The sequence below is a fragment of the Rhinichthys klamathensis genome, unplaced genomic scaffold, assembly GCF_029890125.1.
Source record: "Rhinichthys klamathensis goyatoka isolate OS25496 unplaced genomic scaffold, OSU_Roscu_1.1 h1tg000191l_1, whole genome shotgun sequence".
Classification (NCBI taxonomy): domain Eukaryota; kingdom Metazoa; phylum Chordata; class Actinopteri; order Cypriniformes; family Leuciscidae; genus Rhinichthys; species Rhinichthys klamathensis.
Genome location: NW_026606717.1, coordinates 5,719,037 through 5,741,439, shown reverse-complemented (window position 1 = coordinate 5,741,439; position 22,403 = coordinate 5,719,037). Strand labels below are relative to the sequence as shown.

At 36.8% G+C, this 22,403-nt stretch overlaps 2 protein-coding genes across 4 annotated transcripts; one reads left to right on the top strand and one right to left on the bottom strand.

The window, feature by feature from the left end:
- Window positions 1–327: 327 nt before the first annotated feature.
- Window positions 328–13,595, bottom strand: ddx52 (DEAD (Asp-Glu-Ala-Asp) box polypeptide 52). Of its 2 annotated transcripts, none has more exons than XM_056262191.1 (15): window positions 13,481–13,595; window positions 12,882–13,116; window positions 8,183–8,313; window positions 7,472–7,657; window positions 7,238–7,381; window positions 7,002–7,113; window positions 5,992–6,064; window positions 5,653–5,856; window positions 3,175–3,265; window positions 2,888–3,010; window positions 1,278–1,428; window positions 1,125–1,200; window positions 923–994; window positions 614–712; window positions 328–477 (listed from the first exon to the last, which is right to left on the bottom strand). In XM_056262191.1, the coding sequence occupies exons 1-15, from the start codon at window positions 13,565–13,567 to the stop codon at window positions 405–407; spliced, it is 1,857 nt and encodes a 618-aa protein (XP_056118166.1). In that variant the 5' UTR covers window positions 13,568–13,595; the 3' UTR covers window positions 328–404. The 2 variants fall into 2 exon arrangements, with proteins under 2 accessions (XP_056118166.1, XP_056118167.1); XM_056262192.1 differs by having other exon boundaries at window positions 8,183–8,307.
- Window positions 3,227–19,737, top strand: tlr22 (toll-like receptor 22). Of its 2 annotated transcripts, none has more exons than XM_056262189.1 (2): window positions 3,227–3,285; window positions 16,779–19,737. In XM_056262189.1, exon 2 carries the CDS (start codon window positions 16,824–16,826, stop codon window positions 19,701–19,703), a length of 2,880 nt encoding a protein of 959 aa, XP_056118164.1. In that variant the 5' UTR covers window positions 3,227–3,285; window positions 16,779–16,823; the 3' UTR covers window positions 19,704–19,737. The 2 variants fall into 2 exon arrangements, with proteins under 2 accessions (XP_056118164.1, XP_056118165.1); XM_056262190.1 differs by lacking the exon at window positions 3,227–3,285 and adding an exon at window positions 15,298–15,377.
- Window positions 19,738–22,403: the final 2,666 nt, after the last annotated feature.

Sequence of the window (22,403 nt, the reverse complement as noted above, 5' to 3'; positions counted from 1 at the left end):
GAAATGATCCCAAACCAGCCCAAATTTTGACCACCCGCCCAAACCCTTTTTTACCCGCACAATCAAATTCAAAACCGCCCAATCTGGCAACACTGCTGCAAACGTGCATACAGCGCCCTCGGACTACTGGTATGTGACATCACCACTTTGTGGAATGATATCTCTATCGGTTAAAAGCCTGTCTCATCTGATAAAAACAAATCATTCTGAATGGACCCTCTTCCAGTACCTCGTGGAAATGTTTTATGTGCTGTAACTGGAAGAGCACTACAGGTTTCAATAAGCTCTGTTCCAACTGTAGATGGTCACAACAATAAGATCTTCACACACACTGGTAAGCATTCATTTTATTAAAGACAATAAGATGGATAGAAAAAAATGAGCAGTCTGTACGGTGTGCCACATCAGCTGTTAGAAACAACTTCTGATGGTTCGCCTTTTGCTTCAGCTTCTTTGTCTGCAGCTTTTCTTTTTTTCCTGAAAATGAACAGTGAAAGTAAAAGAACAAAAACCACCATTATAATTAAGTCAAATACATTCTGGTCCTGTTCTTTTCATTCTGTGAGGCTAAAACAAACTCTATTCACTATCTGCACTGTGATCCAGAACAAACCTTTTTCCCTTGCCGATCTTTTTCTCAAAGAGCATGCGAGGCGTTGTGCGAATAGTTGACCGTCTGGGTGGTTTTGTCACGAGCTGACGTTTCAATTTGCTGTGGGGTGAAAAATTAGAGGTCTTATAATGTGACATTTGATGGCAACAATAGAGCCCATAAAGCATTTTATGAATCTAAACATGCTTTATCTCCAAACCACAGTAATGAATAAGGAACTGATACTAGACAGATTCTTGAAAGTGGTATAATAAGGTATATAAACTGAAAAACACGCCTATAGCCTATAATATAACGGCGTAACCCCACCGTTTGATTTTCTTCAACCCGATCATGTAGTCAGGGACAGGACATCCAGCCTTCTTTATGACAGTAGCAATGCTGATCCATAACAACAACAAAAAAGTGAGCAGATGTTATTGCAATCATTTGCCATAAGAAAACTGATGCCCCTGAAATGTCAAATGATGGTTTAACCTTGTAATAACTAGTTGAACAGTGCTGTCATTACCTGCGAAGGAGAGGCTTGTCATCCTCTGTGAAGAAAGTTATTGCCTTTCCTTTGTGTCCAGCTCTTCCTGTTCGCCCTACAAAGAAAACAAAGCAACAAGCTTAGTATGATAAAGTTCCACAACATGAATTCATATCCTCTACTCAGACTAACCGATCCGGTGGATGTAGTCCACAGCAGTGGTAGGAAAGTCGTAGTTGACAACCAGGTTGATGCCCTTGAAGTCGATTCCACGAGCCAGCAGAGCCGTGCAGATCAGCACCCAGATCTTCCCCGAACGGAAACTGCTCACAACATTGTCCCTCTGATGAGAGACACAAGGAAACATGACTTTTTATGTCATAAGAATGGGCATAAACTAAATAGAATTATTTTTCATTGAGTTTAGCTTGCATTTACAAATGGAACCATTTGTTACCTATGATATACATTTTCATTTCTCTAAAGCATTTATTATTCATTTTAACATTTATTAATGCATTATTCAAATCAAAAGTTGTATCTGTTAATATTTAACAGACCTGAGCTAACAAGAACAAACAGTAACAATAGGGCTGTCATGATTCCTCGATTAAATTCGAATGCTCGATTTGACAAAATCCTTGATTGCAATTTACCGTCGATTAACCGGAAGTGCCGCATTCCACAGATAAGAATCCATGAAACGCATTATTAGACAGTTTAATAAAACACAGCACGATATATATAAACCATAATATAACAGTGCTATTGTGAAATTACAAAGGCCGTGATTCAATTAAATAAATATATGCACTGTGTTTCAGAGCTAAGTGCAATGCTTTATTTACATGCCTGCAGGTTTCGCGTTCCTTCCAGCGTCTCCGTTCACAGTAAATGCTCTCAGATGTGAGTTTTCAATAACGTGCATTTGGAAACGGATATAAAGTCAGTTGCGCTTTGTTTCAAGTGTTGCACTGTTACAAGCGTGGAGGAGCTCAGTTAACAAACTCCATCTCTGCATATGCTGAGTTTGGGTTGCCGTTCATCTGTGAACGCAATGTGCGCCATATCACCAGGTTTTTAACGTAAATCATTTATAAACCTATGCCAACACAGGAGAATACATCAATATGGTTTCTAAATATACAAATTGTTGTTCATTGCGATTTCAAAATAAAAGTTTAAACTCTCACTTATTGGAGTTCGAAAGTTTTGAAATATTGTTCAAGAAATTACAGTGGCTGTAGCATTCCTATCATAAAGAAGTGGCCAAATATTAAAGATTATGTGAACATGTGAATTAAATGTTTAGCCAAAATGAAACAAGGATTTGATCATGCTGTAAACAAGTGTAACAGCAATTACCAGGCCATTTGCGCCCTCTGCAGGCATTTGTGATCATATGTAATGTGTAAAGTTGATTATGTTTACATGTATATTACATTATGTACATTGTTCAAATTAAACCATATGATTACTTGCTTTTGATACTTTATTTGAACCATTTATTATTGCCTCATTTTTAATATATGTATTTTAAGTCATTTTTTAAGTCATCATTTAGGTCTATTTTTGTTACCACAAAAAAAAAAAATCTGATTACTCTACTAATCGTCAAAATAATCTAATACCAAAATATTCGTTAGTGACAATAGTTTATTTTATAGTGCCCCTGTTACATGTACTTCCTATTGTAGTAACAGCAAATTGTGCATAATTAATGTCAACATTTTAATGAATGATTAATGCCTTCATTAAAAAATCTAAATTATTTGAATGAAAATCTGGTTGTGTTTAATCACCTGCTGTTGTGTACGATCCGCATGGATCACGTCCACGTTTATCCCCTCGTACACCAGCTCATGGAAGAGCTCTCGGGCACGGTCAATAGACTGAACAAAGATCAACACTGGCGGCAAAAAACCCTGAAAGGAAATTATGTGAGGTTATGACGATCGTAGTACTAAAAAAATCACTTCTCCTTATGATGCATCTGACTGATGAAATTCAGGATCTTTATTTCTTTTTTGCTATGAAGTAAGACCTGATATTTGCTCATCCAAAAAACCGAAGTGAGAACTTCACTGACCTGCTTTATAAGGTTTCTCATGGCAAGTAGCTTTCCATTTTCTGAACCCACAAACAGCAGCTGCTGCTCCACAGTATCAACTGCAGAGTTTCTGTGGACGGAGACAATCAGGTATGCGTTTAATTCAACCCTACTAGAGCAGAGTTTCATTTCAACATGTTGTTATTTATTGATGTATTTTGTCCTATTGCTGTCTTTACAAGCTTCCAACCAAAATAGTTAACTTTTACTACAAAATAAGCATTAAAACTTTAGCTCGTAACCAGTGGTTAAATTGGCTTTTATAGGGAGGGGGATCCCGTATTTACGGTGAATGGTCATCATTCAAAATCGCGTCGTAAAATGACTTAATGTGTTTTTACACCAAAGAGGCTCTTTTTCCAGAATGAATGTGTAAGGTAGGGTTGAGTTCTTATTTAAACAAAGACCAATACTTTACAATTCACTTTTCTTTTCTTTTTTTTTACCTTTAATGTTAACAGACAGCAACGGATTTCACCCTCAGGAAATGTATGAAATTGAACATGTTTGAAAATATTGTTTGGCAAATACCTTTTTAAAACAAGAAAAAAATGTTGATTTAAAAGGATCGGGGCCAATTTGTTGTTTGATTTAATCACACCGACACGCAGGGCCGTACAGGGTTTTTTATAAATAAAAGTTCCAAAAAGAAAGAAAATTTAGCTTTTCCTGATCTCAACATGTCCATTTTAAGGTGTTTTGAAGCCCCCCAAAAAAAAGGACAACAGTAGCTTTAAAAGCATGTCAGTGGTCAGCATGAAGTAGGCCTATTTTATCAGATAACAGATTCTTTAACATGAGAATCAGTTTAAATGTCGCAATGAGTGATCCACACTATAAGATGGAAATGCAGAATGTTTATGCATATTGTTGACAATACACAATCACATATTCGAAACGGGAACGTCCTTAAATAAGAAATGATTCAAGGATTATTTTGTAGATGTTACATTTCAAACAAACGCCAATGCAATCATTCTGTGCCCAGAGGCATATGAGCAATTAGTATGAATATCAAAGATCAGTTTCAGCTACTTTTCTTTCCTAAATTAATCAATATTTTTGGACTAGCTAATCTGTTCATTTAATCCAGGGGTCTCAAACTCAACTTAACTGGGGGCCGCTGGAGGTAGAGTCTGGGTCAGGCTGGGCCGCATCAAGTATTCCACAAAAAAATAGTATTCAAGTATTCCAAAAAAGGAGCACAACTGATCCAATCTTCTCAATATTTATTATTAACGTTTCTTCTGAACTGTTCCTCTGAATTTGAACATTCCTTTCTGTACATGATTGGTTCTTCATGAGCTGTCCTTCTGACAGTTGAAGTTCATTTTTACAAACTTTCTTAGTCTATAACACATATTTGTGATATTTATATTTGCTTATGTCCTTTTTATTTTCTTTATACAACACATTAATGATATTGAATGTTGTTGTTTTTTTTTTTGGAAGGCACATTTCCTTTTATTATACTTAGAAAAACAATTATTGCTTTTGAAATACAAATATTTGCAGTCATGTCTGCCCGTCTTATTGAATTCTTTCTACACATGTATAGTGTCTCAAATTACTGACTGCACAAATCAAAGCAAACCTTCTTATCAACCTGTTGGACACATATTACAAGCTCAAAATGATTATTCTCACATTGTTTTAGAGCAGGGTCTCTCTCCAACACGTCGCTCGCGAGCTGCCAGTAGCTCGTGGCCTGATTGGTGGCAGCTCGCCTGTTCACATATCGCGCTCACATATTTTGCGCGCTCAAGTTCTATATTTCAAATGTAGGCGCGCGGCAAGCGCGCTCATAATTGAAGCGACGCGCTCTTTATTCCAGGCGCAGTATGTTTGTACTTCGCGGTTGTCTATGACAACTATTGACAACAAACCCACCGTAAGCTGTCACGAGACTATCTATGGTAGCCCATAAGGGATAAAAATAATAATAAAAAATTTAAAACGCGGCACACGCAACGACGGGCTGCACTAACATTAAACTTTAATGTCAAGTAGGGGGCCACAAAATATCACCCCGCGGGCCGCAAATGGCCCGCGGGCCGCGAGTTTGAGACCACTGATTTAATCCATGGTTCAATTGTTCACTCATAAAGACAGTCACTTGTCGCCGCCTTCTGGCTTAATGATGCAAGTTGCGCAAACACGAACAAGCGGAGTGATACAAACAGTGAAAAGTCAAACATAAATCCCACTTGCTTTGATTGGACTCAAACATTTTGACATTGACGAGCGGGTGAGTGCTGAAGCAGCTCAGACGAGAAGGTCATCGTTGCGATGGGCGAATCATTGCAGCACCAAATTCGAGTTAATATTAGCCAATTATTTCATAACTTTCATTATATACACTCAACAAAATGTATATATTTGGTGCTGAAGCTGCGCTCCGTCCCAATTTAACCTATGCTCGCAACTCAACGCAAATGACATGATGTGTTTCGATACCTGGGTCCAATGTTGACAGACACGAGGTTGTCTAGGTTGAGTTTGCACCATTTCTCTACGTCTGTGGCAAAGGTTGCGCTGAAGAGAACCCGGCATATTTTGGGAGAAGAGCAGGCCAAGAAGATGGTGGCAAGCTGCTCTCTGAAACCCCTCTTCCCATCCTCAAAGAGCTTATCAGACTCATCCACCACCAGCCACTCCACACTACAGACAGCAAACACACATTCACGCTAGAGGGGAAGCTTGAAAAATCTACACACATAATTAATACTTTATTAATGTATTTATCTTGAAGAGATTTACTTATACTAAACTACAGAGATATTGAAAATCACTCACCAACTTAAGTTGATCGCAGGAGGGTCTTGATTTAATAAATATATCAATCTGTTAGGGGTCGTCACCAATATGTCTGGAAAACAAGAGGATTAAAAAAAAAGGATTAAAAAGGAAAATTAAAGATAAAAAAATCTCTCAGCTAATGCTGTAAACTACATAGGGAGCACATTTACTTGCAGATGACTATAATAAAGGCTACAATTAACAACAAAGCCCAACTATTACATTTATTTTTGATTTATACATTAATCTATTACATACATTTACTATTATATTGTTATTTGTTTTTAGGTATAATAATTATACAAAGCACTATATAAATAAAGATGACTTGACTTGTCACTTGATTAAACTCTTCCGAAAGTTATAATGATATAAATACCGTAAAACTTAAAATAATAGCCGAATCCCAAATAGACGCCTGTGTCTTTTACACGCCTGGTGTGGCTGCAGGTTTGGGTAAATAAAGGCCGGTCTCAATTAGAGGCCGGGTCTGTTTTTTAGTTTCGGGTTGTATTTAATCCTCTAAAAGCGTCATGTCGTCCGCTTTTTGGTGGTCGCCAAAGCAAATTGTTGTCCCTCCAAAGCCTTTTTTGATCGATGAGTGATGTAGAATAGAATGACTGCTGCGCCTGACAGGGCGCGTTACGAGCAGAGAGAGAGAGCGCCCCGGCCGCGCGCGCACTCTCCCGTCTTCAAACAACACGAGCGCTTGCTCTCTCTCCCTCGCGCATATTAATCAATATCAATTGACACGATAGTAAAAGGTCGGAAGACCGCAGTTTCACGTGGAGCATTTGGAGATTTTTAGAGATTAGAGACAGGCCTATACACTCAATGAACAACATCTCAACACTAAATTATAAAGGCCTGTCTCATATAGACGCCTGTCTCAAATACAAGCCGGTGCAGTTCGACGATTTGGGAAAATAAAAGTCCGGGCTACTATTTGAAGTTTTACGGTATACCATAAATATGAGCGTTCATAGAGCCTTTGTGCCAAAACATACCAAATTTCTTAGCTGACTTGGGCCCATATTTTTTTACAGCATCAACTCCTTTATTGATCATGTGAACTCTGAAGCCCACTCCTTCTGACAGTTTGAGCAACTCTCTGTGAGTCTAGAGACAAAAAAGATGCAAGTCTTTAGTGCACTCAGTACGTCAGTCGATGCGTTTGAACAGTCAGCGACATGTAGATTATTTGATGTGGCATTCAGCAATTATTAACTTATTGAACGTTTACCTGAGTGGCCAGCTCTCTGGTGGGGGAGATGATGAGGGCTCTGAAACCCTTGTTGAGGGGCTGGCGAAGGTGGGCCAGCAGGGGCAGACAGAAGGCCATAGTCTTACCAGAGCCAGTAGGAGCACATGCCAGGATCTCCCTTTTCTAAACCAAACAGATATATGGAATCAAAACACTCAAATTAGGACCAGGAAAACAAACATTTATATCTGACCCAACAGACACGTGTCATACATGCATCATGAGGGGAATGGCCTGCATCTGAATGGGTGTGGGGGTTTGGAAACCCGCTGTCTTGATGTTTTGAATGACTCGTGGGTCCAGATCATACTCCTTCTGCAGCTCCTCAAAAGTGGAAACGGGATCTGGAATGTCTGTCCCGTGCACGTTAATCCGGTTCTGGTTACGTACCCGATTCACCTTAAACAATAATGGGTTTTGATTTAATCATCATACGATCACATCAAATCAGTGGCATAGATCCTATAAGACACATCCTCTATTTGCGGGGGGGGGGGGGGGGACAGATTTTTTATTAAAGATTTTTTTTAATTTATCTAGATTGGCTGGTATTAATATTGTTTGTTTTTTTCCTTTTATAATTGTGATGTTCATTCCCCATATTTCACAAAGTAAATATTTATCTTCTCTACTATATATAATAATAATAATAGCACTTCATTATTTAAAGCCAATGTTAAATGCAAATATCAAAATGAATATCCATTTTTAATACTGCACACTATAATGTTGTGATGTCTAAATTCACCTGTAGCATTTAAAAATGATTTTAGTGTTTTGATTTATTTAGACAAAAGAGTATCAAATTTTAATACTGTCCATATTATGAAAATTATAAGCATTGGTCAGAATTTTAATCAGCCGTATTAAACAAAAATATTCAACTGTGGCTGACCACAGAAGATCAATATTAACACATTATACCTTCTCCTGATGAAGCTGCTTTAGTCTTTTCAAAGAGAGCTTGTCTTTAGACTCTTTCTTGGTGTCTTTCGCAGTGTCTTGCGATGACATCCACTGGATCCCCTCTTCCGCACTCTTTTCAGGTTCTGTGTCTGTTTCACAAAAGTAGGAAGAGAGAACTGTTTGAAAACCATAATAGACCTGCTAGTAGGGCTGCAACAACTAATCGATAAAATCGATAATAATCGATTATGAAAATCGTTGTCAACGAATGTCATTATCGATTAGTTGGTCTGCCTACGTCACGGTAGGCTTGGGCGGTAATACGGTAATATCGTATACCGCGGGATCTAAAAATAGCAACGGTATCAGTTTCAATATCGTCATACCGTCATAAAAAAAATCCAATGCACTTATATAGGAGACAAGGATTAAATATTAAATATAATTTATTTAATGGCTAAAAATGCTTATGTGTGGTTGTCATCACGTGACAGTGTGGAGGAGAAAGAGTGGGGGAGAGAGGGGGAAAGATGGCAAGTTGCGCACCGAGTGACCTGGTCTCGAAGAAGAACACGACTTCTGCAGTTTGGCAGGGATGGGCATTTCAAGCAAAAATAATATTTGAAGATCGCCTGGTATTATTTGATTATTATTCGAAAATCGCACCCCTCCACCATATGCACACACACATGCATGTAGGCTACACAGCTATACAGCGGAGCGGTGTGACACTTAAATAGGCTATAAGTAAAAAAAAAACGTATTTCTTTTCATATTTATGTTTAATAATATAATGTTGTTATTTTTTTATTTCATCTATGTTGATTATATGAAAAGGAAACTGCATGAGATGAATAAGATAGGATGATAAGATGCCCAATATCGGAAAACATTTGGAATGGGTCAGACATGATTTTTGACCACTTATTACATTTTGTTTTCAATTCAATTCAATTCAAATTTATTTGTATAGCGCTTTTCACAATACATATTGTTTCAAAGCAGCTTTACAGAAAGTGCATTTCAGAAATGTACATAGAAGAATATAGTTAGTTAATCATCATGTATTAATTTAGGGCATAACATTTCGCCGGCGTCGAGTCGTCTCATCGCAGGTGTTGGGGCATCTGAAGTCTCCGTGAGAGGCTTTCGTTTTGTAGAAAGCCTTTCTTTAAAGTGAATTTCGTTTTGTATAAATTGTATCTTAATTTTAATCAATGTTTCATCAACGAATTGCCTGGAGTAATAAATAAAAGCATATATATTAGACAATATAAGCCGGACACGGAGGCACCGGCGCGTGAACTGGAGCGCGTCTCCTAAAAAAACGAAACTCAGCGTATAAGATAGATGCCTTAAATATCTGAGAAGTGTATATATATAGTAAGCTTGAAATGTCTACTTTTAAACAAAACAATTAAAAACTAAAAGAAATGGGCTGCTCTCTGTGTAGGCTAATTCATATGAAGTGTGCATTTCTCTCTATGCGCGTTCACTACTGCGAAGATGAGAGTCTGCATCGTAAACTTTATCTGTGCAGCCACTGACATAGAAAGTTTTTCATTAATAAACAATTCAAATGTTTCATGCATTATAATTACTTTTGCCGGTTCTTTGTGGCAAGCTTTATGCGTGCTTTGAGATGCAGAATAGGCAATATATTACGAAAACGCTCATTATGGTTTAGCATTCTCTCCTATATATATTTAAGTAATTTAATCAATATAAATATGTGATTAGACTAATGGCTTAAATCAACTACTACTAGTCAACTAGAAAAAAAAACCTTTAGTCGTGCACGGGCAGCCCTACTTCACATGTTTTCTAACCAGCATGTCACTGCGGGCGTTCTGAGCGCGCGACGCTGAGTGGACTGAGCACGCGGCGCGGGATCTTCAGAAATGCGCTCTCTGCTCTGGAGGAAATATTACCACTCCGCTCGCATGCTCTGGTGTGAGACAATGTGCATCTTCTCCTGTTGTCTGAGAGTTGATTGACAGCTTTTAGATGCATTATTGGCATCGCCACCCTCTGGTTGAACGTGTCACCACCGCATCAGAACGGAAAACATGGGGATTTTTTTTAGACAATAATCCCACAACCTATTCCATATTCTATAATAAAATCAAATATTCGAAAATTGTGACTCATCCCTGCTCAAACCAACAGTTTGGTGATGCCTTCTGAGCCTTATGTCATAATTTTGAATTATCACGCGGTAATACCGTATACCGCGGTAAAATAGGGAGGAGGTTTGACGGTATCAAAATTTGGATACTGCCCAAGCCTACGTCACGGTGAGCGTTTACTGGTGATTGGTTGAAACAGGCCAATCAGGATGCTCTCTGTCTTACACGCGCTTCATGAGGCACACACGCAAGGTCTCTCTCCCTCCGTTGCTCTGCCGCGCGCTCGCGCTACACGGTTTGGAGCACAGTCTCTTCTGTCTCGCATGCGCGCTCTTGCTTGCGTGCTCAAATCCCGGGAGTTTGAACTAATTTGCGAGGAGCCGCTATCAATATGCGGGTGACTTCCAGAACTTCCGGGAGACTTGGGATGTCTGTATTTTGTCTCGAGCATCAGGTTGCGCAATCAGTTCGCTCGCAACATAAGTGATGGATTAAAATAGTGCTACCGCAGAAATATTAAAATTAAAACGGTCTTTACAAAGCGAAGCACTAAATATAAAGGCAGTTAATAACAGCAGCAGTAAATTATTGTTTTTTAGTCACTGTACTCAGTGGTTTTCAGCGAATGTTTGTGCACTAATGCATCATTTTTCCTGTCTTTTTAATCAAGCCTGTTAGCTTGCTGCGTACCTCCATTCCGTTCTCTTTATATAGCATTTGTCTACTATTAAGTTTTAATTGTTTTTCAAACGCGATCTACTGCGGCTCTATGTTCACACGCTTGTTTTCAGTCTTTCTATATTTATTTTTACAAATTATCCTTATGATTCAATTAATTTTAAATAAAAATTAAATGAATTATATATTTGAGATGTTTAGTTTATATCTTCACATCTGAACAACATGTCTGTAAATTTGTTTTAACAAAAATTGTGTTAAAACAATATGTTGGATATAAATGTTTTTTTTTTTTACATTAATCATGGTTGTCAACTTGCCATCAGCAATTATCATTAAAAACAATGCAAATATTGATATTTGTAAAACTCACTGGCCCTCATTTATCAAAAGTGCGTACACCAAATTTCCAGCGTACACCTGGCGTACACCCAAAACCACGGTGACTTTGAGATTTATCAATATGGACGTTGGCGTACGGCACGCTCAAATCCTACGCCAGCTCAGGAGGTGGTGTACGCACGTTTTGAGTTAGTGCGGAAATGTGAAGAAAAAAAATTCCTAACACCACAAAACGCACTGACAAACTAAAAGATATTATATATTATGACCCACAGTAAAAAAAACAACAACAACAACATAGTAATTATAAACTTCAGTGTTTATTTTTGTGCAACATGGACTTCAATGTTTAATTTGTGTGACTTTACCAAAGCATTTGATTTGTAGCCATATGTATTCCTTCAGTTGCGAGCCTGTGCGCTTTACCCTGACGTTTCATGGTTTGGCCCGGCAGGTGCGCACGGACTGAGTTCGGTAACGAAAGGCTTTCAATGACCAAAAAATAATTCAGACTGACAAAATAATAAAAAATACATTCTTCTTCTTTTAAATAATAATAATAATACAAATAATAATAATGACATTCTTCCTCTAAATAACAAAAAGCGTCATTAATAATACAAATCATACTAATAATAATAAGAATATTACAAATTGTCATGCAATTATTAATGTGAATGAATGGTACTCCACATCACATCATCATCATCACTATTGTACACCCCAATACATGTGACGTGATTCGAAATTGAATGCTAATCATAGACTGTAAGATGCTAATTCGTGCTGTAAGACGTGCTGTAAAATATTGCATTGTGATAGGTCATTTCGGCTCCACGTCAGAGAAGTTTCTCTTCTTTGCCGTCTTCCGTGTGTCCATGGCGTAAAATGAGGGCGTGGGGGAAGCGGAGACTTGAATATATAGGGGCGTGCTATTCTAATGACGATCGTTTTTAGCCGCGGGATTTATCAAGGGCAGGCATTGCGTACACCTGGATTTCAAAGGTACGCACAGCTTCATAAATCAGGCGGTGAGAGGAGTGTAAGCATAATCTTACGCCAACATATACACCCGTTTCTACGCAAGAATGATAAATGAGGGCCAATGTGTGGCTTTTGCACTTTTTAAAGTACACTTTTACACATAAATATCCTAATTTAGGGTTTTAGGTAACACTTTATTTTACGGTGTCCTTGTTACATATGTTACATGTACTTACTGTGGTAATAACAGTAAATTATGCATAATTATATGCAACTAACCCTCAACCTAATCCTACCCTATTCCTATAGTAAGTACATGTAGTTACTTAATATTACTCTGTACTTAAATATATAATTCCACTGTAACAAGGACACCTTAAAATAAAGTGTAACCGGGTTTTATTTAGTCATAATAAACAAAAAATCTAATTGAAATTTTTATCCGATTAATCGATTAATCGAAGAAAAAATAATCGTCCGATTAATCGATTATCAAAATAATCGTCCGATTAATCGATTATCAAAATAATCGTTAGTTGCAGCCCTACCTGCTAGCAATCTGAAGAGATTGAAAGATGAATTACCTTCAGATTTTCTCTTAGCTCCTTTCTTTTTCTTCCGTGCAGCCTTCACTGGCTCATCCACTTCAGTACGTTTCCGTTTACCAGAGGCCTGCTCTTCATCACTCCCTTCTTTCCCTTCTTCACCATCATCTTCACTAAGTCTGGACTCCAGAGAAGCGTTCTCTTGTGTCTCTGTGCCAAAAAAGCTGGTTTCAGCCAGCTGTTGTGAGCTGTACTTGCTCTGAGACTTCACTACCTGAGAAGAGTTACACAAGAATTAAAAGTGATCAAATGAACATGTGTTTATTTAGTACTGTAGAACAGTAACAACCAACATTCCTGTTTCTAGTATTGACTGTGCAACGCAGTAACCAAACTAATGATGTTTAAAATGTGGAAAATGTCCATTACTATCTCATACTACTTGTTAAAGCACTCTATTAGCGTTGTTTGGGTTCATTCGGATTAGCACTAGCACTTCCAGAGAGATTCAATGGGAAATGGATCACATGTTAGCCATGTGGCAGCATTTCAAGTCGAAATTTACGTATTTCTTTCGTTTTATAAAACAGCAGCCCAGCATACGTTAAATGTATTATGTACTTTGCATCAAAACCTACCTTAAACCTCTCTGCATCTTTAGCAAACCTTTTCAGATCAAACTTTGCTCCAGACCCAAGCTTTCTAAACAAGTCGACGGCGTCCATTGATACAGTGTTAGACGTGAATAATCGATCTAGATTTAACGGATTTAACTAACACGCTCTCGGGGTTCAACTATTACGCCTTTTTTGTTTCTTTAGTCTATCACACGAGAGCGCTGTTTCTTTTTTAAAAGTTTTTTTAAACATCCATTTTTTTGTACATCTTCTATAAATTCCTGCCTCTTTTCTCCTAAATTTATTGTGCAATTATAATCAATTTCAATGTAACAGAAATCAGTGTCAACCAATAAATAAACAAATGTAGGAATATGCATTTATTTATAAAAAAAAAAATCTGTTTTTTTACAAATAATAAATTGACAATATAATACGTGAGTTCTTATTATTCTAATAGTACAAAGATAACTTTAACAGTATTAATACAGATGTCTGCGTTTGTTTTACAATTCTTTTGGTGATAAAATGGTATGATCTTGTAACAAAATCATTGAAGCCTTGAACAGGTGATTTTGTCATTTTATTCTCTTTGGAGATCCTCTTATCTAAAAGTAGGCTAAATATAGACTAATGTAATACTGCTGAGTCACATGATGTCTACTATATTTAGGCTAAACTTATGTTGCCAGGCACCAAAACAAAATGTGTGTTGCAATACCAAAAGACCATTTTATTGTAATGATCGTCAAGAAGAGTGTAAGCAAAACATGAGCCAGAGAGAGTCATAAAGAGTTAAACACAACATTCCAAGTAATTAATCATTAACTTAAACAAAATTCTTCCAATGACTGGAGGAAATAGAGAAGAGAGAACAACTTCTCATGTGATTAATATTACTCACTTCATTGTTTATGTGGTCATCTGTTGGTCACATCCCTATTTCATGACCACAGAATGACAGGCTGTGGGGTAGGCCTATCCCATACTATGATCCCATAAGGCAACACAGAAGCGCACAAACCCTACGGAAGCGTATTGCATTCACTCGAAGAAAAAAAATCTACTCTGTTTTTCTGAATTAATGAGTTAATTATCTCAGAATTACAAGATCATTTTTCATGGACATTTTTTGTTGCTCTGTTTTTATGAATTAACGAGTTAATTATCTCAGAATTACAAGATAATTTTTCATGGAAAAAAGTTTTTGCTCTATTTTTCTGAATTAACGAGTTAATTATCTCAGAATTACAAGATAATTTTTCATGGAAAATTTTTTTTTGCTCTGTTTTTCTGAATTAATGACTTGATTATCTCAAAAACACAGAAATTCAGAAAAACAGAGCAAAAACTTCTTTCCATGAAAAATGATCTCGTAATTCTGAGATAATTAACTCGTTAATTCAGAAAAACAGAGCAAAAACTTTTTTCCATGAAAAATTATCTCGTAATTCTGAGATAATTAACTTGTTAATTCAGAAAAACAGAGCAAAAACTTTTTTTCCATGAAAAATTATCTTGTAATTCTGAGATAATTAACTCGTTAATTCATAAAAACAGAGCAACAAAAAATGTCCATGAAAAATGATCTTGTAATTCTGAGATAATTAACTCATTAATTCAGAAAAACAGAGTAGATTTTTTTCTTCAAGTGAATGCAATACGCTTCCGTACAAACCCGTACATGATCAAATGATATTAAACACTTGTCTGATTAGAATCAGATTAGGGTCATATGCCACAGGTGTTGCATAGGTGTGAAGCTACAAGGTTTGTGGATAGGCTATACAGGTTTTACTTCAGTTTTTTTCCTCTCTCATATAACTTCACTTCCTGCTAGACAACATAACACACAAGACCATGCCTGTTGTTTTCCTGGGTTTTAGCAGACAATAACTCAATGAAGAGGTGAACCTTTGTGAGTAAGATGTTTTATTTCTATATATTAGTAGTACGGTTGGAGGCATATGTTTGTTTATATATAAGTTTTCTATTCTATTCTATTCTATTAACCTTGGAATGAATGAAGCGTTGATTTTATAGATTATAATGATTTCAGTAAGTAAATTATATTCCATGTGGCTATATATTTATCACACACTGGTGTGTTTTTGATAAAGAACTGTAGTTATTTTGCAGGAAAACTGCAAGTAAAACTGCTGGAAACAGAGAGTTATGCTTTCTCTTGTGCTTATGCTGATGGAATGAAGTATTGCAGGTTGTGTTTCTCTATTTGCGAGAGGTTGTCTCGCCATTTTACAGCAAATATGAAAACATCAACCTTTTGATATATAATTTGATAGATTGAGGTTTATTTACTGATTCACTTCATTGTAATTTCTCACAATTATCTATGCAAAAGTTGACTTATCTTTCAGTTTTTACTACTGTGTATTACTTTTAAATGTATCATTTGTGTCATTTTTTTAGTGCTGCCAAATCGAATAATCACGATTAATTGCATCTAACATAACAGTTTGTGTTTACATAACATATGTGTGTGTATATACAGTCAAACCTAATGTATTCAGACACCTTTAACATTTCTCACATTATCACAGTTTATTCACTATAGTTTGAAAACGGTAATAACGTATGGCAAGATCTCAGAGTTATCAAATCAGTTGATATTTGACTGGTTTTGGCCATCCTTCTGTTAGACTGTCTCACAAATGAATTAGGTTGAATAGCTGTCAGATGTCAGCTGTTAAATTTAAGTACACAATTATAATAGCAATTTAGGTCAACAAATTACCAAGCAATGCTTAATTTTGTTCAGTCTGTGGTGTAAAAAGGCCGCACTAGCAATTAAAGAAAAAACATGGTCAGGTTAAAGTGTCTGAATAATTTTTGGTCCCAAATTTGTATAAATTTTTACTGGTAGTCCACTGTATGAAGAATATTTGGGTATAATATGTAACAGTTTACTTTATTTTGCTATCCTCACTTACATAAATGAACTATATTGTCCTGCACCCACTAGTAAAAATAAAATTAAACTAAAGAATTCTGGTGTCTGAATAATGTTTGGTTTGACTGTATATTATTATATTTATATATGTATATTATATATATGCCTCTTTGTGTGTGTTTGTGTATATACTGTATATACACACACATATATATATACATATGTGTGTATATGTATTGTATATATACACAGACACGCACACACAAACTCACACACATATACATAATATAATAATATATATACACTTGCGATTAATTGCAATTAATTGATTTGACAGCACCAATTTTTTTTTTTTTTTTTTTTTTATGTAGTGATTTAAATAATTAATTTATTATTTTTTATTTGTAGGAAATTCAAAGCCAAACACTGCTGCTTGAAGAGCACAGAATAAATATGTATCTCCTGTTTGACATGAAAAAAGAATCAAGAAAAAACATGGGAACACTAAAACAAATCACATTATACATTGCCTTCTGTGGTTTTATTTCCCCATCTAGTGCATTTTCCTTAAAGAACTGCACCATCAGTACTCCCCTTAAAGACACGCAGCCGAAAGTGCTCTGCTACAAAATGGGCTTTTTCAGGATTCCGCGGGTACCCGGAAATACCCGGATTTTAGATATTTCCTTCAATGCTTTTGCACAGATCCAGATTGGAGACTTCAGGCATTTGTCAAACTTACAGGACTTGAACATATCCAACAATAAGATCTCACAAATTCAAGAGGGCGCACTTGACGATCTTTCCAACTTGACCCATCTCAATCTGGCCCGCAACAGCCTGAAAGCAGTCTCAAGCGGGATGCTACACGGCCTAAGCAACCTGCTAGTGCTACGTCTGGATGACAACAATATCAAAGACATTGAAGAGTCAGCTTTCAGCACGCTTCAGAATTTAAAGGTGTTAAACCTAACACAAAACCACCTCCATTACATAGACCGAGTGAAGCCGGTTCTTGCACCACCATGTTTGGAGGAACTCTACATCGGAAGCAACAATTTTGATGTTTTCAACTCATATGAGATGGCAACAAAGCCCTTGTCGTTAAAAAGGCTTGATTTGTCCAACAACCCTTTGGCAACATTTCAGCTCACTGACAATATATTTCCATCCCTCGATCACCTTGATTTATCCTATTGCGGTCAAAATGGAACCATGACATGGAATGTTACAGAAAAGACATTTTTGACCTCAGTGCAAACATTATACTTCATGGATGTTCATATGTCACCCCAGAGTGTTGCTGATGTGCTTCCGAGCTTCAGGAATTCATTGAATAAAATCAGGCTTAATGGAAACGTTGAGCTCAACAAGACCAAGCTTCTGCTGAACGCATGTTCTCCAACGCTAAGAGTTGTTCGGCTAAATGCTAACAAAATAAAACAGCTCGCAGACCACATGTTCGATCCCTGTTCTAACCTGACGGAATTAGATTTAGGAGAAAATGAAATATCCAAGTTATCGCAGAGTATGTTCAGTAGTTTTACGCAACTAAAAAAACTACTTCTGCAAATCAATAAACTGACCCGAATAACGAACTCCTTTCAAACTCTCTCCACTCTTGAGTTCCTAGATCTCAGTAGAAACAGCATCAAAGAGCTCACCTGTCATGACTTTGCCAATTTAACACAGCTGAAGACTCTGTACTTGTATGGTAACAAAATCTCTCTCATTAATTCCTGCTTGTTCAAGGACCTCACAAGTCTTGAAGTCCTAAGGCTCGGAACAAATAATCTGTTAAGGATCGGCGATGCTTTCAGCAATGGGCCACATTCCCTGAAGGATCTGCAAATTAATTTTAATAAGCTAAGCAAAATAGAAAAATACACTTTTAGAAATGTGTCACAGTTAACCAGTTTGACCTTACAAGACAATCAGATTTCAGAGATTGAGCCCCATGCTTTTGAAGAACTGAAGAACCTGACCTCTCTGCTTCTGTCATCAAACAAAATAACAGCTAGAACATTAACCAGACACCTGAATGTGTTCTCGGGCATGCCCAACCTCCAAAATTTGGAATTGTACGCCAACAGCATTTCATTTACAGAGAATACATTGAGACACCCTCCTTTTAAGGAGCTGAAGCAACTCAAGGTATTGACCCTTCACAGTCAACGCCGTGGAATCGGCGTAATACCCTCAAATCTGCTTCAAGGTTTATCCTCCTTGGAAATGTTTTACGCTGGAAACACAAATCTTGGTCATCTAAGTCCTGATACATTCAAGTTCAGCCCTCAGCTCTGGTTCTTGGATCTCTCCAAGAACGCACTGTCTGAAGACAACTCCATCCCGGCCGAGACCTTCCACCCTATTTCGAGGCTAACCAAACTCATCCTTTCAAGAACGCAGCTTCGCTCACTGAACTTCCTGTTGAATGCAAATCTCTCCAGACTCTCCACCTTAAGAGCCCCGGGCAATGAGATTGACACGATCAACAAAACTCTGATTCAGTCGCTGCCTCGACTAGAGGTCCTCGACTTGCAGAGAAACACGTTCACTTGCGACTGTCACAACGAGTTCTTCATTGAGTGGGCCGTGAAAAGTAATTCTACTCAGGTGTTTTATTTCAACAAGTACATGTGTAGCTATCCTCGTTCCTTACGAGGCATGAGCTTGTCCGCTTTCAACACCGAATCCTGCACCTTGAAAATCGACTTCATCTGCTTTCTTTGCAGCAGTATTGTGGTCGTTCTCACCCTCTTCTGTTCATTTGTCTGGCAGTTTCTGCGCTATCAGGTGATTTATGCCTACTACCTCTTCTTGGCCTTCCTTTACGACAGCAAGAAGAAACAGAGCGGTTCAACGTTCCAGTACGACGCCTTCATTTCCTACAACACCCAAGATGAGTCTTGGGTAATGGAGGAACTCATTCCCAAATTAGAAGGAGAACAGGGCTGGAGATTGTGCCTTCACCACCGAGACTTTGAACCAGGAAGGCCAATAATAGACAACATCATTGATGGCATATACAGCAGCCGCAAGACCATCTGCCTGATCACTAGGAACTACCTGAAGAGCAACTGGTGTTCAAGTGAGGTCCAGGTGGCGAGCTTCAGACTCTTCGATGAGCAGAAGGATGTGCTGGTCCTGGTGTTCCTGGAGGATATTCCCGCACATGAGCTCTCTCCGTACCACAGGATGCGGAAGCTGGTGAAGAAACAAACTTACCTCCGCTGGCCCAAACCTGGAGAAGATACTAAGATCTTCTGGCAAAAGCTAAAAATGGCTTTAGAGACCAAAGAGGGTCATAAACCAGAGACTGCGATTTTATGAGGATATTATAACAATATGGTACAGTACACTATCACCTTTAAGAAAACGATGGGGATTTTCCTGCAAATGTAAAAATTTTCTCCCAAAAGACTCTGTGGAGCGAATTCACTGGAATATTGATGATGATGATGATGATGATGATGATGATGATGATGCATTTTATTTGTAATGCGCTTTTCTCTAACCCAAAGCGCTACACAGTATGGTAAACAAATATAAGATAATTAAAAACAGAAGAATCAGAAGAATCAAACAACGATATACAAGATAATACCAGACATAAAACACTTCAAAGACAGCATTTTGTTAAATAGAAGTGTAAATACATCCATTATATGTAAAGTAGTCTTTTGGTAGATTATCATGCATTTTATTCACAATATTCTGGTCTATTTGCTTGGTGAAATTAGCAATGCACTATTACTGACTACTTCTGTTCAAAAGTTTGGGGCTGATAATAATTGTTTGTGTTTTTGAAGTCTCTGCTCACCAAGGTTGCCTTGAATCATGTGGTCAAAAATACAGTGAAAACAGTAGTATTGTGAAATATATTTTTATATATATTAGGGCTGTCAAATGATTAATCGTGATTAATCACATCCAAAATAAAAGTTTTTTTTTACATAATATATGTGGGTTCACTGTGTATAATTATTTTATATATATAAATACACACACATGCTTGTATATATTTAAGAAATATTTTCATGTATATACTGTATATAGATTTATATATAATTTATATTATATATAAATATAAATATTTTATATATAAATAATATTTTTTTCTTAAATATACATGCATGTGTGTGTATTTATATATATAAAAAATATTATACACAGTGCACCCACATATATTATGTAAAAAAAACTTTTATTTTGGATGTGATTAATCACGATTAATCATTTGACAGCCCTAATATATATATATTTTAAAAAGCAATTTATTCCTGTGATGCAAAGATGAATTTTCAACATCATTACTCCAGTCTTCAGTGTCACATGTCCTTCAGAAAACAGTCTAATATGCTGATTTGATGCTCGAGAAACATTTTTTATTAATATCAATGTTGAAAACAGTTGTGCTGCTTAACATTTTGTGGAAAATAAAAAAAGATTCTGGATTTTTGGATGAATAGAGAACAGCATTTGACATAGACATATTTTTGTGATGTACAATGTAAATGCCTTTACTGTCAATTTTGATCAATTTAATTCGTCCTTGCATTTTTCTTTAAATAAATAAAACTTTTGATCAGAGTGTATGTGTATACATTAGCTTTTTTTATTGTACATGAATACTATAAAGACCTTAAAACATTTGATGAATGAACAATATCCCTAGTCAGCATGTTAAAAACTAAGTCAACAAGTCAAGAAGATCTCTGTATGGGGTCACTGTGGGCTGATGTTCGGCCCACACACTGACCCCTGATAGTTGGACACGGGGGTGGAAATGGTCAAGGGATAATGGCCCTTTCTCTAATTTCACCAAGCCAACATCAAATTTGACCCTCTGTGATGTCCATGTTAAGCAGGTGAAGTCTGTAACTTTTGCATGACGGGATCAAAAATACAAGAAATGTTCTGTTTAGAGAAAAATACTTATGTTGGTTATGCATTACCCGAAATAGAACACCATTGAAGCCTTACAGCTCAAATGAAACACATTTTTAAACACAAGAAGCTATATCAGTTTGTCAAGAAAGACACAAATACGCATCATATTAATACTTTTCCACCCTCCAGAATGTCTTGCCTTATGTTTAGGCTGTGTTTGTTTCTACAAACGAAGGATTGATTCAAACATTATTTTTCTGTGGTAATCTGTTGATAAAGTAACTTGTCTTGAATCTGGAACATTCCTTTAACACAAGCTATGGCAGTGTGGGAAGAGAACAGAGGGTTACAGGAGAAAAGTCAGCTTTTCTGTCTCCTGTCTTTCTGACCTTTGGCCCCAGCAGTAGCTGACATAAGATCACTTCTGCTGAGCTGCTCTGAAGGACGTCTGCACATTCATTGCTCCACGCCTCCACGTTGTCCTCTATTGTCCACGTCCCAGCATGTGTCCTCTGCTGCCTCTGGATTTTACAGGAGAAGCTAGTATGCTAATCGCTAATGTGTTACAATTACAAGTTGATTCTGTCCATGAACAGACCAGCCAACAAGTTTCAATAAACTTGTTACCAATGATATGTTTATTGTTGTTAGTGTGAAATGAAGGAGCCAGAACATGAGTGCTTCAGAACATCTCAGTCTCAACATTTATGTAAACATGTATGGACAGTCATATCATTGTAGGCTTTGTTTTTGTGTTTTTTAGACTTTAATGAGGGAATGTACAATATGTTACTGTTATTTTAATGTAATGACTGATTCATAACTTACCTTTTACTTGCTATATTCTATTCTTCCCCCACTGTCCTCCATTTGAAATCTGAACTTATAGAGTAGTTAAAATGTCTGAAGCCACTAGTGGAAATACATTTGTATTTTTTGTTCATTTTTTTCTAAACAATTTTTATTACACACTACATTGGAATCATAAAATGTTTACTGAAAAGTAAAAAAAAGTAAAAGCCATTTGATTAGCATCTGCCTAGCACAGCAGAATTTTTGTATATATATATATATATATATATACTGTATATATATATATTACAAGGCTGAATTTATTTGATAAAAAATACAATAAAAATA